The following is an 18728-nucleotide window of genomic DNA, read 5'->3' as shown; positions in this document are numbered from 1 at the left end:
ATTACCAGGATCATTTGCCAAATCTATTCTGCAACTTCAACAACAGTGCCAATGACGAATACTCCAAATTATTTAATTTTTCCAGCTACTTTTCTCTGTCACACTATCTATAGAAATTTTTATGAAACATATTTAATTTATATTAATAATGTTGTTGAGAATATTTATTATATTGTTTAAATAATATCTCAATTCAATTATGAAATATTACTGATATAATAATAAATTACACCCATGGAGTAAGGTGGGATCTATTTACTGCAGCCATCCATTCTATTCACCTCAATGCTCTAGATTAATTGTGAAGTTGTGTTTCAATCCAGGATACTATGTAAACAAATTAACCAAAACTAAAGCCATTTTAGAGTACATATAGGGACAAGAAGCATCTCACATAGATGTAGTTTATCAATTTGTCTCATAAGATAGCCTCTGTGAACTCAGAAAGGTTTGTGTATTATTTTCAAAATCCCTAAATGCATTTTTTCCCCAAACTTGGGCCAGACTTTCCATATGTTAACTACTCTGAGCATAAAAAAGGATCTCTCAATGAGAAACATGGCATTTTCTCTGTGAATCACTTACTTAATCAGTTTGTCTGCTGTTTTTCCAAGATTATGGGCAAGCTAAAGCTATTTTAGGCAATAACAAATGGCATCCATTTAAATATGGCATATAGTGCGATGAGCAAAGAATAAAGGTCCCAGGTTGATTTAAAATGCAAGGACGAGAGAAGGGCAGTTCATTTATAGCCTTTCTGTGGTATGCACACACTAAAGTTGAACAGCTATTTTTAAAACTTGTGAAGAAATTCCGAGCAATCAGAACTATTTTGAAGGTAGTAAAGTATGTTCAGGAAGGCCCAAACCACAAAGATTCAAAGCCAACAGAAACAAAATTACCATTTTGAAGACCTAAGGAAAGTCCAAGAGGTTGGCATTAACTGTTTACATCACAGGAGTACCATCAGTGGAGTGGTTACAAATATGGAAAAAAATTATTAAATGTAATGATTCTAAACAAGGGAGAGAGGCATTTTTTCCCCTCTAAAACACAATCATTTATATCTGTGGAATAAAAAAAAGCTTCATTTACCTCCCTATTCCTCAGTTCCTTCCCACTTCCCTTCCCAGTTTGTTGACCTGAAACACTTGGAATGATTTCTGAGGTTGTATTTGAATTACGGTGCTATTTAAGTAAAGAGTAGGAACAACCAATGGGCTACATATAGTATTTCAGAATTGAGAGACATTAATGTGCAAGTAATTAAAAACATGCCCTAGGATGTATTTTAAAGGAAAAACAATGACCAATTAAGTTTAATAAGATGTTTCTTTATAAATTTTATTGACTAATAAATTGGAACTATGATATGTTTCTCTGAAGAACTTAAAATATTTAGGGGGAAGAGTTGATTCCTCTAAAGAATTCTTCTTTTCACTTTACTTCAGTTTTCCTCTTTTTTTCTGAGGTTTTAATAGAAGAAATCAATCAGTAAGCATTTATCAAGCGCCTATTATATGCCACACACTGTGTTAAGTGCTGGGAAAGGCCATGTGAATAATTGCATGTGATTTATTTGCAAGTTAGTCAGCAACTACATGTCTCTGGGATTAGAAAGTCTTAAAGACCTTACAGGCTAATGGAGGAGGTAACATGCAAGTATCTATAGACTTACAAGAGAAAAACAGTAGCTGGAAAGTCCATATAATGACTGGGCAATTTACTATGCTTGTATAATTTTAAAACTACATTGACATTGCTTCTACCTACTTATGCATGTCTTCTTGATCATCTTGCTCACTGTCATTGAATCGGCTTACATTAGAAAATTATAATAAAGATAGGAGAAATACAGTTAAGACAATTGAGGGAAAATGATGGAAACCATTAATGAACTGAAAGGTATTGGAGATCATAAAATTATATTATAAAGCAGCGGTCATCAAAACCATTTGGTACTGGCTAAGAAATAGAGCATTTGATCAGTGGAATAGGTTAGATTCACAGAACAAAATAATCAATGACTAGCAATCTAGTGTTTGACAAACTCAAAGACCCCAGCTTTTGGGATAAGAATTCACTATTTGACAAAAACTGCTGGGAAAATTGGAAACTAATATGGCAGAAACTAGGCATTGACCCACACTTAATACCATATACCAAGATAAGGTCAAAATGGGTTCATGATCTAGACATAAAGGATGATATTATAAACAATTAGAAGAACTTAGGATAGTTTACCTCTCAGATCTGTGAGGAGGAAGGAATTTGTGACCAAAGAAGAACTAGAGGTCATTATTGATCACAAAATAGCTAATTTTGATTATATTAAGTTAAAAAGCTTTTGTACAAACAAAACTAATGCAGATAAGATTAGAAGGGAAGCAATAAATTGGGAAAACATTTTTACATTCTAATAAAGGCCTCATTTCTAAAATAGAGAATTGACTCAAATTTATAAGAATTCAAACCATTCTCCAATTGATAAATGGTCAAAAGATATTAATAGACAATTTTCAGATGAAGAAATTGAAACTATTTCTAGTCATATGAAAAGATGTTTCAAATCACTATTAATCAGAGCAATACAAATTAAAACAACTCTGAGATACCACTCCACACCTGTCAGATTGGCTAAGATGACAGGAAAAGATAATGATGAATGTTGGAGGGGATGTGGGAAAACTGGGACACTGATGCATTGTTGGTGGTATTGTGAACAGATCCAACCATTCTGGAGAACAATTTGGAAGTATGCCCAAAAAGTTATCAAATTGTGCATACCCTTTGATCCAGCAGTGTTACTACTGGGCTTATATCCCAAAGAGATCTTAAAGAAGGGAAAGGAACCCATATGTGCAAAAATATTTGTGGCAGCCCTTTTTGTAGTGGCTGGAAACTGGAAACTGAGTGGATGCCCATCAATTGGAGAATGGTTGAAAAAATTATGGTATTTGAATGTTATGGAATATTGTTTTTCTGTAGAAATTACCAACAGGATGGTTTCAGAGAGGTCTGGAGGGACTTAACATGAACTGATGCTAAATGAAGTGAATAGAATCAGAAGGTCATTATACATGGCAACAACAAGATTCTGATGGATGTGGCTCTCTTCAACAATGAGATGATTCAAACCAGTTCCAATTGTTCAGTGATGAAGAGAGCCATCTACACCCATAGAGAGAACAGTAGGAACTGAGTGTGGACCATAACATATAATTCTCACTCTCTCTGTTGTTGTTTGCTTGCATTTTGTTTTCTTTTGCAGGTTTTTTCTTGCTTCTTGATTTTTCTTGTGCAGCAAGATAACTCTATAAATATGTATACATATATTGGTTTTAATATATATTTTAACATATTTAATGTATGGGACTATATGCCATCTAGGGAAAGAGGGGATAATTTGGAACAGAAGGTTTTGCAAGGGTCAATATTGAAAAATTACCTATGATATGTTTTTTAAATAAAAAGCTTTAATTAAAAAAAAAAGAAAAAAGAAAAAAACTATTATTTTAAACGATTTGATTTTTATGAAGTAGAACCTCAAAATTGCCTTAATTGGAATTTTTGTTATTAATGATAAGTCATAATTAAGGAAAATCCATTTATTATTTTTATTTTTTTATAATAAAACTTCATTTATTCTTAAAAAAAGGTATTGGAGATCATTAGAATAGGCACATGTTGAAAATATGGAAATTAAAACAATGTACAAACCAGTGTACTGTGAAGTGATTCTGAGCTATTTAAATTACTAATGTTTATAAATTTTTATTTTAAATTTAAATTTTAGTTTCTCATCTTCTTTGTTGCATTTGTAAATGCTGTACTTTATTGAAGCTTAAAAATGCATGTTTACATATCAAGATAAGGTCACATGGTTTAGACATAAAGGGCAATACCACAAGCAAATATGTAAAGTTTTTCTGTCAGATTTGTGAATAAGGGAAAACTATGATGACTATTATGACTAAACTAGAAATAAAGTACTATGAGATATAAAATGAATAACAAAATCAATGCAGCCAAGATTAGAAGGAAAGCAGAAAACTGGAAGAAAATGTTTATACCCAAGTTTCTCTGATAAAGGCCAGATTTCTCAAATTATAGAGAAATGAGTCAAATTTATAAGAATACAAGTCATTTCCTAGTTGACAAATGGTCTGAGAATACGAACATACAATTTTCAAAAGAAGTCATTATTTAAGTGGACTCTATTGGGATGATGTAGTGTACTAAAGGACAAATTTTATATGTATTACTTATTAGGGCAATCCTGTGTGTTTTGGTTTTTTTTTTTTTTTTTAAAGAATATACTTTTCCTTGTGTCATAAAAGATTCCAAAGGCCCTGATTTTCTTTAACAACTTTATTTATTCTAGATCTAAAGTATAGAAACCAACAACTTCTATTGTCCAAAGATGGAAAATAACATAACTACCATTTCTCGGGAAGAATTGGAAGAACTTCAAGAAGCATTCAATAAAATAGGTATGTTTTGAAAGAATAATTTTTTAAAAGTATCTTGTTTAACATTAAAATACCTGAAAAAGGATAGCATTTCCTTTCTTCATTGTCTTCCTGTCAGTCCCCACCTCGTGCCTCTCCTGCCTTTTTTTGGGAAATATTATTCCTTTTATTCTCATGATAGCTTTTACAGAATTCTTTCTTTTCTCTAGGAGATAAATAAAGCCTGCCTTGAATTTCTCAGAGAATTGAACTTTGCAATCTTTCATCGTTTCTTTGTAGAGAATAATCCAAGTTAATGAGTGACAATGTAATTGAATACACTTAACAGGGTGTCCTCATCTGCAGAGAAATATAGAACCACTTCCTTGTGCATAAACTGAACTCTTGATCTCTGAATCGCTTTTTGTGGCACCACCATTCACTGGCTCCACAAAGTGTTATTTTTCAAGATTATAGTCTATATTCGTCTTTGTATTTATGATTTACAAGCATGTAAGTTTTTTGCTTTGTCATATTTTTATCTGGAAAACTCTTTAAACATTTTTTATGATTCATTTTCCATCAAAAATCTGCTCTGTGTTCACAAAACATTTGCAGAGTGGTAGACAAGGAAAATTTTTATGATTTCCTTGGCTGGAAATACTGGAAATGTAAGGAAGTAAAGGCTGAGCTTTGAGTTGAGATGGTCATGTATAGGGATCCTACACATAAAATCTTCCCCTAGACCATCCTCAAAGGTTTCCAATTACACTGAAAAATAGAATTTCAAAAGTAATAGTGGCAGATGATGGAAATAAGAAAATATCACATCATAGTTTAGTTGGATTGAAAAATTAATATAATATCAATAACAAACCCTAAACTACTTTAGATGCAATATAAAATATCATCTAAGATCAGCACTGAAGTTGTAAAAGTAATTCAATTTAGCATATATTTATTGAATACCTATTACAGACAAGGGATGGGACTAGGCAGTTGGGATATATCCTTGTATCTACATCTATATATGTACACAAACACATTTGCAGAGATATATGTATGTGTGTGTGTATATATATAGATGTGCATATACATACACACATACATATATCATTCATTACTCAAAGGAACTTAGGTTCTATTAAATGGAAAATAAGACAAATAATTCTTACTATAGGATAAAATACAATTAGCATCATAAAATAAACAGGGAATTTTAGAGTTAGAAGGAGCTTCATTTGGCATAAAAAATTATAACTAACATTTATTTCATATTTAAAGTTTTTAAAGTGCCCTTACAAATGTTATCTTACTTGATTTTCATAGCAACTCTTTGAGATAGATTTCCCATTTTACACACGAGGAAATCAAGACTTAAAAGGTATTAAGTGACTTGTCCAGAGCCATACAGCTAGTGTTTGAGATAAGATTTTAACTCTGGTCTTCCTTATTCCACATCTGTATTCTATAGCCTTTAATTATTCATTCTATCTCTACCTGAAGAAGGTTGTATGGAGTGTTCAAGAGGGATCAACATCTCTGGTCTGAAGATTTGCTGATTCCTTTTCAGGGCTGCTCATCTACCTTTCGTGTCTACCTGTTACCCAACTTATACCTGTGGCTCTAAGAAACTGTAGCATATACATGCTACATCTCAGTAAAACCAAAAAACCAGCAGATAGACTAATCCAGGTTGATGTCAACTGATAGTTTTCAAACTCTGGTGAGTTAGGGGGATGTCTACTCCTCCCTGGTGCAATGATGAAACAATTTGTTTCAAAGGCCATAACGGCAGCTAAAGTAGACACAATGGAATGCTAAGAGCTTTGTTGGGCATTGAAGATCATCCACTGCATCCCAGGTGATCACGAGGCATCCTGACTTTTGTCCTCCCATTGGACTTTGAAGGCTCTGGAAGAGAGGATGAGCCTGAGGACTTTGTGCACCTCTGCCTTACTTAAATTCAGTTCTTGGCAGGGCAGCAAGGTGGTGCAATGGATAAAGCACCAGCCCTGAAGTCAGGAGGACCTGAATTCAAATCTGACCTCAGGCATTTAACACTTTCTGGCTGTGTGACCCTAGGTGAGTCACTTAACCCCAATTGCCTCAGCAAAAAAAAAAAAATCCAGTTCTGGGAAAAAAATAAGATATCACTCTCATGATATCATTGGTCCTCTTCAAAAATGAAGGATGAACAACCTGAAAAGGAATCCTTACTATAGTAGATAATACCAGACAAATAATTATGTAGCTTCATATCAAAGTGTTACAATGAAAGGGATCCCACTGCCTCCATTCTACTCTTGGACAAATCTAATTGCTAATTGTTTCCCCAAACATTCAGCCAAATTTTACCTCTTTGCATTGTCTAATTTGCTGTTTCTGGTTTTGCTGCCCCATGCTCTTACACTTGAAAACAGTCATCATGTTACCCTGAGTTGTCAGTTCTCCAGGTTAATCGCCCTAATTACATCTGTTTATCTTAATGTGATATGGACTTAAGTCTTTTTCACATCTTCATGGTCTTCCTCTGGACCATTTCTAGCTTATTAGCATCCTTCTTAAATTATAGCATTCAGAGAAATGAACTGACAGCTGAGTACAGTGGGACCATCCCTTTCTTCCTGGGAGCTGTACTTCTCTTAATATAATTCCAAATCACATTTAAGCTTTTCACTGCCCCATCACGATGATGACTTATGTGAAAGTTGTAGGTCACTAAAACCTTCTTCCTCTTGGACAAACTGATGTTTAACCATGCTGCCCCAATCTTTCTTTGTGACTGGGATTTTTTTAACCCAACTGTAAGACTTTATTTCTCCGCATTTGGAGAGAAAGAGCTCCAGTAGATGTCTAGATAACTGAAGTCTCCATCATTACTCGATCATGAGGAAAACATATCTTAGTACTCTGCACTAGAGATCCAAGAAAACTCTAGAAATTCTTCTTGACCTACCCTTGGGCATTGTCCCGCTTCAGAGAGTTGACCACAATTGTGGTCAGCCCAAGGCAGCATCTTGTTAGTTTGGTGAAGGAAGGAGGGTCAGAATAAGGAGCACAGGATTTCAGAGGTGGAAAGCATCACTGAAGTCCCATTATCCAGGGCATCTTATACTTTTTTCTTGCAACCCCTTTTCATCTGAGAAATTTTAATATGACTCTGATTATATAAATATATAAAATAGGTATACAAATCAAACATTTACTGATAACTTTAATACCAAGTGTTCATTAAACATCCCCACTTTCTTCAACCAATCATCTGATAGCATGATAGTGAGAACCTAAAACATTGGTCATTGTCTTCTCCTAGACCTTCCCCACTTTATCATTATCTGTCCCAAGCCGGCATAGAGATAATAAAAATAATAGTTACCTTTTACTTGAAGTTTTTGATGCATTTTGTATGCATTATCTCAATTTGGTCCTCACAATAACCCTGTGAGGTGGGTGCTTTTGTTATTATGGTCCCATTTTACAAGTCAGACAGATTAAAATGACTTGTACCAGAATGGCTCACTGGATAGAGTGCTGGGCCTGGAGTCAGAAAGACTCTTTTTCATGCGGACAAATCCAGCCTCAGATACTAACTTTGTTACTGTAACTTAGTCATCTTAAACAGTTAACCTGTTTCCTCATCTGTAAAATGATCAGAAGGAAATGGCAAACCACTCCAGTATTTTTGCTAGGGAAAAAAAAAAAAAACCTAAACGTGGGCACAAAGAGTCAGACATGGCTGAAAAATGACTCGATCACAAAAGGCACAATTTGAACACATCTTCCTTATTCTAACATTATTCATAGTACCATCTAGTAGCCTCTGTACCTAATAAACTAATTCCAACTCTGAACTTCTCACCCACGGAAGTACCTTTTGTCCCTGCAGCCATTTCCTCTAATTGGTTGGTTCTCCTCCATTTTAAGGTGGAATCTCAAGCCAGCTCCATCTTCCTTCCTGTTCAGATTGCATTCTCCCCATTCTCCTAGGTCTTTCTTTGTAATGTGTCTTCCTCAGTTCCCTCTTAAGTACTTTCCCCTTCTCACTGTTTTCAGCCCCCATTAGAATATAAACTCCTTGAGGGTAGAAGTGTCTCTGTTTTTGCTCATATTTCCAGGATTTATCACAGTAGCTGGCATGACTACATGCTTATTTAAAGCACTTAATAAATTCTTCTTGACCTGCCCTGTCCCGCTTCAGAGAGCTGACCACAATTGTGGTATGTACCAAGGCAGGGCACAGTACCATCTCCCAGTAATACTGGGAATAACAAGCATTATTCTTCTCTTGATACAATCTAAGACTGCTTTTCCATTTTTAGCCACAATTTCAACTTGTTGACTCCAAGCTTTTTTGCTGAAACAAGTATCTTCCCTCCCTCTTCCTTGTGAATTTGATCTTTTGAATGCAAATGCAAGAATTTGCATTTATCCCTGTCAGATTTCATTATAGCTCAATGTTCTAGTTTGTCTAGATTTTTTTTTTGAATCCTGACTCTGTAATCAAATGTGTTAACTATCCCTCCAAGCTTTGTATCACCTGCAAATTCAATGTATATAAAAGCTATGTCAGTATCTTCTGGGGGCAAGAGGTGGAGTATATGATATGCATAATAACCCAGGCAGATGTCAAGGTACATGTGCTGGGATACTGAGTATTTTGCTTTCTTGAGAGAGGGATGCATGGTTTGGGGCCATCTTGTAGTGAGCTAGGTGAGTTTTTACTCACTTGTTAGGATGGTTCAAAGCCAGAATGTAGTACTAAGACTTAATTTCCCCACAGGAGATGAAGGAAGAGCAAAGGAAGGGGACCTGGTTTCTGTAGGTCCAGAGGGGAAGGTCTGTAGGGGGAGCTAGGTGGATAGAGAATGTATAAAGAAGATAAAGAGCCCCACTTGAAATCTGTAAGACTCATTTCCCTGAATTCAAATCTAGTCTCGGACACTTACTAGTTTAATGAACCTGAGCAAATCACTTGACTCTTTTTGCCTCAGTTTCCTCATCTGTAAAATGAACTGGAGAATAAAACAGCAAACCCCTCCAGTATCTTTGCCAAGAAAACCCCAAATGGGGTCAGGATGAGTTGGACACAACTGAGCAAGAAGGTTTCTATTCCTAATGGAGGAAAGGGATACAGTAGCAGGGTAGAGGACCAGATTCCTGCTCTAGGTAGTCACCAATTACATCATTTCTTCTTCCTTTGTCTCTTATTGCTTAAACTCCCTACTTGATAGAAACCTTCAATTTCTAGTCATTCCTTAGAGGGCAAGTAGCTTCTAAATGATCTCTCTAACTCTAGTATTTCCTTTTTCTAGATAGTCCATCTTCCACTCAACTATCAAAATAGTCTTCCTAAAGAACAAATATGACCATGTTACACCACATCCCCATTTGAGAAAGTCCAGTGCCTCCCAATTGCTTTCAGCATCAAATATAAAATCCTCTGTTTGGTTTATAAAGGGCTTTATAATCTGGACCCTCCCTATGTTTCCATTGTTCTTATATCTTCCGTCCACTTCCATCACACATATTCCATGATCCATGACACGGGTCCCTTTGCTATTTCTTGCATATAATGTTCCACCTCCAGATTCGAAGAATTGTACCTGGTACTTATTCCTTTTCTTCTCTCTATCTTCTGATCATCCTAGGTTGCCTGGCTTTCTTTAAGTCTCAAATCCTACCTTCTACCAGAATCCTTTTCCCATCTTCCTTTTTGCTAGAATCTTGTCTTTAAGACAATCTTCAATTTGTCTTATATCTATATCCATGAATCTACATTTATATGTAGTTGTTTGCATTTTGTCTCTCCAGTAGACACTGAGGTCCTTGAGGGCAGTGCTTAGTTTTATTTTGATTTTTTGTCTCTACAAGACACCCAAATGAAAGTTTTTTAGTAAGCAATTTGAGAAAGAAGGCCAGAGATATAAATTTAGGGGTCATCTATATAGAACATTTGAAGTCATAAGAGTAAATGAGATCTCCAAGATATAGTATAGACAGAAGAACAAGAGAGCTGAGAATGGAAAAGAAGAATACACATGTGTGTGTATATATACATACATACATATGCACACATTGTTCTTCTTTGTCATTTGTTCTTGAAGAGAACCATGATGTTGGGAAAATCATGTCATGATTTTACAAGTGAATTGGATTTAGGTGAGGGAGTCATCAGAGTCCAGTAGCTAGATATTGATCAGGATGACTGGAGATGGCCCCAGATACAGTGGAAGACCTTAGCCTTTTAAAGCTCTCATTTTGTCTGAGAACATGCCCATTCAGTGATTAAGGCTAGGTAAGAAAAGAGGCAAAGAAGGGCCTTTTTTATCTAGTCCAAAAAAAAAATCAATCTGGGAGGGAAAGGCTGTCAAGGTTTCTGACTAAAGCAGAAATAATTGTTATTTACATTCAGTCTGGATCATCAGAAACCAATATTGACAAAGTGAGGCTGGGATTATTGTTGGTCACTCAGTGAGAGCCAGAGTGGTTTGGGTTTAAAGCATGATCTTTAAAAAAGAAATGCAACTCATAAACACAAAGATACCTTATAAGATTACAGTGATCAAAATTTAAATTCTTTTGAGCAGATTGCCATATATCATGGACAGAGGGAAAAAGAGCAAGAGAAGAAATTTAAACAACCTAAAACCTGAGGTTTCATAGGAATATTTGTTTTTGCTCACATGCTATAAACAAAAATAACTTTTATATGTATACATGTGTATATATACATATATTCACACACACATGCATATCCCATTTTTGTTTTCTAGACAGTAGGATATAATTTACATTGTAGTTGAGTTCATGTTATTGAGAAATCTCAATTCCAGTATGTTTTGCTTCAGGGTATTGTGTGTAATTTTGTAATGAAATTATTACACCTGTTAATGTTCGTGTATATCATTTCCTGAGAGCTTAGCTTTTTGAGACAAAAATTGGACAATGGTCAAAAGTGTCTGCTTATCATAGACAATGATGAAGAAAAATTTAATTTTTCTAAATTTTTAGTTTGATCTTATTAAAGAGATCACCTTGTTAATTTTACAGAAATAATTTTTAATTTTTTTAAAGTCTTGGAGAGTTATCAGTACAAGGAATGAATTAGAATTCTTTCTACTGTAGCCTTTGAATGCTAATCTTTATGAGTCATGTGTAATCTTGGCATATTTATTTAATGATATTTTGAATAAATAATTCATTGTAGGAACAATATCTGACAGAAAAATGACTTGTTCAGTATTATAAAATGTTAACACTACTGTGTGTATTTACTGATCTGATAATTTGCTGAGCCTTAAAGAGAAAATATTTTTGTCCAACTGAGGCATGCCTTCTGTTTTAAGCCATATTTCTTTGTTATCCCTATTGGGTAGTACATTGTCTTGCACATAGTGGTGTTCAATAACGTTGCTTGGAATAGAACTGAATTCAATTATATTCTAAATTTGGAGTGATCATAGTAATCTTGCCTCAATGAAAATTCAATTCATAAAGTAGTACTATAATGCTAAAGGAAACACTATTGGAATGGACCTAACAGGTAGTTCCATCACAGTCATGGTTGTTTGGTGGAGCAACTTATAAATTGTATTATATATTCTTACATGTACCAGTTGCAAAAAGAAAGGAAGGAGGAAAGTAATAAGCATTTATACAGCACCTACTATATATCAGACACTGTGCCAAATACTTTCCAAATATGATTTAATTTGATCCTCACAGCAATGCTGCAAGTGATGTTATTATCTTCATCATATAGCTTAGGAAACCGAGGCACACAGATTCAGTGACAGTTCAGAGACACTAGTAAATATCTGAAGATGGATTTGAATTCAGATTTCCTAATTCCAAGTCCAGAGTTATCCACTGTGCTACCTCACTATGGAAAAATTACTGGTTTTAATTTTTTTCTTTTTATTTAGTATTTTACTTTTACTCAATTACATATAAAACACTAACATTTGTTTTCTAAAAAGTTATTATTAAAGAAAAACATTTAATTCAGTTAATGCTGAATTACTGAACAAAAAACCTGTTATCCACCATAGCAGTATCTTTTGGATATAAACATATGTGAGGTAACCAAGCTGCTCTCTCTGGTGACTGTGTCACTAACAAAACAATCAGAGGCATAATATGGTATGGAGACTTTCTTATGTCAATAAATGATAACCAATCTCTAGGAAATTCCAAGGAGGGGCCCTAGATTGAGGTTGTAAATAGAGCCACAATCTCTCACACCCAGGAACTAGGTGGGGACTCCTTTTATCAATTTCTCTTTCCTCTCCCTTACTGTCATCTAGTTGCTATTTGGGAATTTCGGACTCTTGATATAGAATGTTCTGTTTTTCAAACACCTAATTTCTTAAATTCAAATATGATTCTGCTTAAACAAGTGCATGAGAAATCTGTTAAGATGCACTAAGTAACTAAGGAATGAAATAGAAATATGCAGAAAAAGGGCCTTGTGCAAATGGGACTAATGGACATACCCCTTTCCTTTTGGAATTCCAGGCCATGATCATAGTTAAGATCAGAATTGTCCCAAATGACCATCACTTTCTTCTAGTTACTGACATTATTTCAGCCAATTGAATTATTCCCACCCATGGTTATTTGAAATATGCTAAACCCCAATTTTCCAGTTCTCAGTTCTCACTGAGACTGAATTCCTAAAATGCAAAGTCCCCAAAATCCTAATGCACTTTTAAGCAAGACTTTTGGGAAAACCTGTATGTGTGATAGCTATAAGTATGCGACGTAAGTGCAATTTAAAATTATTTTTATGAAGAAGTGAATAGGTCTTTTGGAGGTATATAATAATTAAGCCATTAAAGTTCATTTATATCTTTCATTAAGACATTCACGTGATCAATATCCTTAATCTAGATTTCAAATCTGAAATGATTGTAAATGACTGAGATCTTATGGCTGACATTTTCCTTTATAGATATTGACAACAGTGGCTATGTTAGTGATTATGAGCTTCAGGATCTCTTTAAGGAAGCCCGACTCCCCCTACCTGGCTACAAGGTGCGAGAGATCGTGGAGAAGATTCTAGCAGTGGCTGACAACAACAAAGATGGCAAAATCAACTTTGAAGAATTTGTATCTGTAAGTAATAGGAGTTTCTCCCGGGTTCTGAAGGATGCTTTGAGCAGTTTCATGGGATGTGTCATACATGTTTTTGATAAAGCAGAATGCAAACTTTCCCAGGAGATATCATCGACAGGTATCCTGCAGACAATCTACATCCAAGAAAGATGAGTCTGTGGGATGCGGGAAGATATTCTGGACATGGGAATCTGGAACTGAGGGCCAGTGTGCCTTCTCTAAGAAAAGGTCGTGCCTACTAATTTAATTTCTTATTTGAACAGATTCAAAAACTAATAAATCAGATACTATATAGGAAGTAACCTCAGATTTCAGCCAGATAGTTGATAAAGTCTTTCTTGCTATCCTTATGGACAAAATGGAGTGGTATAGATACCAAAATTAGATTGACAAAACCTGAAGAGACTAGTCTTTAATGGTTCATCGGATTGGAGGGCACTCTCTAAAAGGGGTATTCAGGGATCGGTCGTTGTTTAATATTTTTTTTTTTGCTAGTAACTTGAATGAAGACATAGAAATATACTGTGATGCAAAACTGTTTGCATTAAATATCCCTGATAAGAGACTGACATATAATATATCTAGAAAATTAACACGAATATATAAGATCAATAAATATTTTCCAATGCATAAGTATTTATAAGATATGAATAAATTTTTCTTTTTTAAACAAAAATTTCAAAAAAATTACAAATTACCAGCAGCCACATAAAAAGATTTCTCCAGATCATTAACAAAGAAAAAATGCAAATCAAGACAATAATGAGGTTTTACTTTACAGCCAATAAATTGGTAAAAATGACAAAAAATGAAAATAGTTATAATTCCTGCAGGAAGACAGAAACATTAGCTTTTGGCTCATGGAATTTTGTTTAAATTGATTTAACTAATCTACTAAGCCATTTGTAATTGTTTTTAAAAAACTGGAAAAGTAGAGAAAAAAAAATCCACAATCTTTGACCCAAAGGTCCCACTGCTGTACACTTGTACTTAATAAAGAGTTAAAATCCAAAATAATCAAAGCAACATTTTTTTGTGGCAGTGTAGAATTGGAAACAGAATAAGTGCTAATCAATTAGAGAATGGCTAGATGGTTGTTATGTTTGAATATAATGAAATATTATTGTAACATAAGAAATAACAAGTTGAGAAAATTCAGAGAAGCATGATAAGAGTTATGTAAACTGTTGTAGCATGAAATAAGAATTGAGCAAACAACATAAAGTCATTATAATATAAAAACCAAAATATTGTTCAATTTTGTAGTAACTGGATAGTAATAACTATCCAGTTTAGCTCAGAATGAAATTTGAGAATACACAACACCTTCCTCTTCATTATAGAGCTGGGGGGAATAGTACATATGTTTTTCGCTACAGTTGACATATTAATCTTATAAAACTGCTCATTTTTCTTTTTCTTTCAAAATCTTCGTTTCAAGGGATGACTTGCTAAATAAAGTAGGCAGAGTCATTCAGAAATGAATGTGAAATTAAAAAATGAAGGTATCAAAATTAAGATAATTTTTTAAAAAGTGCATTGCTTTTCCATTGTACACAGCAACAAGAAGATTGTGTAATGATCAATTATGACAGACTGATTTCTTCTCAGCAGTTCAGTGATCCAAGGCAATTCCAATAAACTTTGGATGGAAAATGCCATCCACATCCCGAGAGAGAACAATGGAGACTCAATGTGGATCAAAACATACATAACATTTTCACTTTTTTTCTGTTTTTTTTTCCTTCTTCTTATAGTTTTCTTTTTTGTTCTGATTTTCCTTTTCCAATATGGATCATATGTAAATATGTGAAAAATGAATGTGCATATTTAATGGTTTAAAAAAAGAAAAAAAGTACATTGTTTTTCTTAAGCTTTTCTTTGTGACAAAATCTTATGGAGCTTAATTGGAAACCTATGTCAATGAATTATTATTTTTTGGCATACTGTTAAGCTACATTTCCATGTTTATATTCTCTTCCTTGATTCTATATTCAATTGACTCTTGTGAGACTCTCTACTTTAAAAAAAAATCAAGTTAAAAAATATTCTTTTTTCTACAGAAAATTTTCTCATGATTCATTCTGAATGAAACTTCTTTTATGCTCTATTTCAGTTAATGCAGGAATTAAAAAGCAAAGACATCAGCAAAACATTCAGAAAAATCATAAACAAGAAAGAAGGAATTACTGCCATTGGAGGAACCTCTGCTATCTCCAGTGAGGGGACACAGCATTCTTATGCAGGTAATATCCTCAAACTAGGGTACAATAGTTGCAACGGTAGTAATGTATTGAGAGATTGCCTTGTGATGGTTGAAACTATGTTTAGTATGAATGGGGGACTGGTTTGCCTATCTAGTTTTTAAGCTTTTCTTTCAGACTTATTCAGAGAAAGGCAAAAAAGGATAAAGGTAAGCATTTCTTAGGTGCAGCAGGCACCAAGAAGTCTAAATATCAAAATAGCTAACAGGAAAATAGTCTATTTCATAGAATTATCTATTTGGATCTACTCCTATATTAAATTTAAGATCACATTAGTCCATCAGATAAGGCGATTGATTCTTTAGAGACAGATTGAATGGAGTTTACAAAGAAATTCCAGAAGGATCAAAGAAATATTTTTGCCAAGTTATTCCTTCCAGCCACCAGGATAATATCCATACTCTTTCCTCCTTAGATATCTGTTCAGAATGTGCTTGAAAAAAATGTTATTATCTCCAAATATCAGGATTAAAGAGAGAAAAAAACCAGTCTTCCTATAGTATAGATATAGTGATGGAAATGTGAACTCTATGTTTATTGCTAAATGATTTCCACATTGATAGTTCTAAAAAGCTTGAACTTCCTGTTTTCACCAGTATATAGCTCAAAAAATAATCCAGCAACATTTTTGTTCCTGAGTAAAAACTGGGGGCTAAATCTAACTTGGAGGCAAATTTTGGTTTATAATGTACAGAAAGCCTGAGCAAATAATTCTGAGTACAGGGCTGTATCATTTTCTATTTACTCCAAATTCTAAAACTATAACATTCCAGTTATAAACATTCATAATGACCCTTTATTTTATGATTTATTTCTATTTGGCTTCACAGTCATAGTTCTTTGAATTTTATTTATAAATCATGGACTTTATCGATGGCTAGAAATAAAGTTGTTGGTCTCTTGATTATTTTGAGGTTTTTATTTTGGAGGGATACATTTTTACTCTCTCAATTCCCACTTCTTTTTTTCCAATTATGTAAAACATTTCCATATTAGTCATTTTTTAAATAAGAAGATTTGAATGAACAAAAAATATGAAAGAAAGAAAATGATAAATAGCGTGCTTCAGTCTATATTCAAACAACACCAGTTCTTTCTCTGGAAGTTTGTATCATGTTTCATCACAAGTCATTTGGGATTGTGTTGGATCATTGTTGAATTCCTACTTCTAATACTTTGGCCAATGTCATTGGTAATAAGTAATTGGAAAAGTAGTAACCCTGCCCAAATTAATTTAAATTCTTCTCATTTAACAAATGTATCTCACTTTCCCCTAGAATATATTAAATGGAAGTAATTGAATTCACTCATAGAGATTCTTCAAAGCTTTAGTACATTTTCAAGAAATGTACTAAAAAAAAGCTATCTATCATTTTTAAACAGGTGTAAAACTGTCAAAATGTGTTTCTTTAACGTCATCTTTTATTCCTGTGGTTATGCACCTGTGACTTAATCATTCATGACTCCTGAATGCTTATAACTTTGTTTTCCAGAGGAAGAAAAAGTGGCTTTTGTTAACTGGATAAACAAAGCCCTGGAGAAAGACCCTGACTGTAAACATCTAATCCCTATGGATCCGACTGATGCCAGTCTTTTCAAATCACTTGCAGATGGCATCCTTCTTTGGTAAGTTGAATGTTTGCTAGAGTTTGAATATTTATTTAGCAAAACTCTTAAGCTATAGGTCAAATGTTTATGTATTTTAAATCTCTCATGAAGCAACATGTGTTTTTTTATTGTTATTTAGTCTAGACTTTTGATTTCATCAGTATAGGAAATTCCTTTGTAATGGCTAATATTTGTATAGTGTTTAAAGGTTTACAAAGCAGGAGGACCAGAGTTCAGATCTGGTCTCAGAGACTTAATACTTCCTATTTGTGTGACCCTGGACAAGTCACTTAACCCCAATTGCCTCAACAACAACAACAACAACAAATGAATAAAATAAATAAAAATGTGGAAATTGAGGAAAACAAGTGATTTGCCTAAGGTCTTAGGGCTAGTAAGTGTTTGAGGTCAGATCTGCTGACTCCAGGCTCAGGATTCTTTCCACTACACCACTTACTTGCTTAATAATTAATAATAATACATAATATAATTATGCAATAATATATATGATATTGAGTGAGTTTCTCATGAATAATATAATTTAACAAATGAATTGCTTAGCAGAATAATCACTTGCTTAGAAATCTCTTGGTTAGTTAAGTACATTTTGTTGTTTAGTCATTTTTCACTTGTGCCTGACTCTTGTGGACTCTTTGGGGTTTTCTTAGTAAAGATACTGAAGTGGTTTGCCATTTCCTTCTCCAGCTGATGAGGAAACTGAGGCAAACACGCTGAAGTGACTTGTATAGGGTCACACAGCTAATGTCAGGGCAGATTCAAAAATGAGTCTTCCTGCTTCCAGACTCAGCAACACTTCTCTGCTCAATTAAGTACTTTAGCTTCCACCACATTAATTTGTTCCCTTACTTTTAATGCTGCTCTTTTTACACATTATCAGAACAATGCTATCATTGATGTCAGTGTTTTCTCAGTCAGTCCACTGAGAGATTTCAGGTTGGGGGGATTTATTAGAGGAATTAATATCAAGACTTTATCTTTCTGTCTGTTGGGGATAAAGTGTTCTGAAAGCCTCATAGAATTCCTTCCTTCCAATGCCCAAGGGAAGACAGGAAACTGTCTTTCTGAGCCCTGCAGCTCACAAAGGAAAAACCAGAAATATTTTTGAAAAGAATCCTGGCCCAATTTTACATTTATCTGCCAGAGATGTAACTGTAGTCAAGACAAATTAGAAAGGACAAGCCAAGAGACTGCTAGAATGAACAGAAAGATTAAAATTAATGTGAAATTAAGGACATTGTCTCATGGTCCTACAAGACTCTATAGT

The 18728-nt window shown here is 34.1% G+C and overlaps 1 protein-coding gene across 1 annotated transcript in view; it reads left to right on the top strand.

Annotated features, from left to right (window-relative positions):
- The window catches only part of PLS1 (plastin 1), a 133949-nt gene that overhangs the window by 81857 nt on the left and 33364 nt on the right, over positions 1-18728 (top strand). Inside the window, exons 2-5 of the mRNA XM_051983342.1 lie at positions 4385-4493; positions 13408-13571; positions 15688-15817; positions 17329-17461. Coding sequence (XP_051839302.1) covers positions 4424-4493; positions 13408-13571; positions 15688-15817; positions 17329-17461 — 497 coding nt within the window. The 5' untranslated portion in view covers positions 4385-4423. The remainder of the gene's footprint in view (positions 1-4384; positions 4494-13407; positions 13572-15687; positions 15818-17328; positions 17462-18728) is intronic.

Source organism: Antechinus flavipes, chromosome 3 (genome assembly GCF_016432865.1).
Source record: "Antechinus flavipes isolate AdamAnt ecotype Samford, QLD, Australia chromosome 3, AdamAnt_v2, whole genome shotgun sequence".
Taxonomy (NCBI): Eukaryota; Metazoa; Chordata; class Mammalia; order Dasyuromorphia; family Dasyuridae; genus Antechinus; species Antechinus flavipes.
This window is presented reverse-complemented; position numbering and strand designations above follow the sequence as displayed.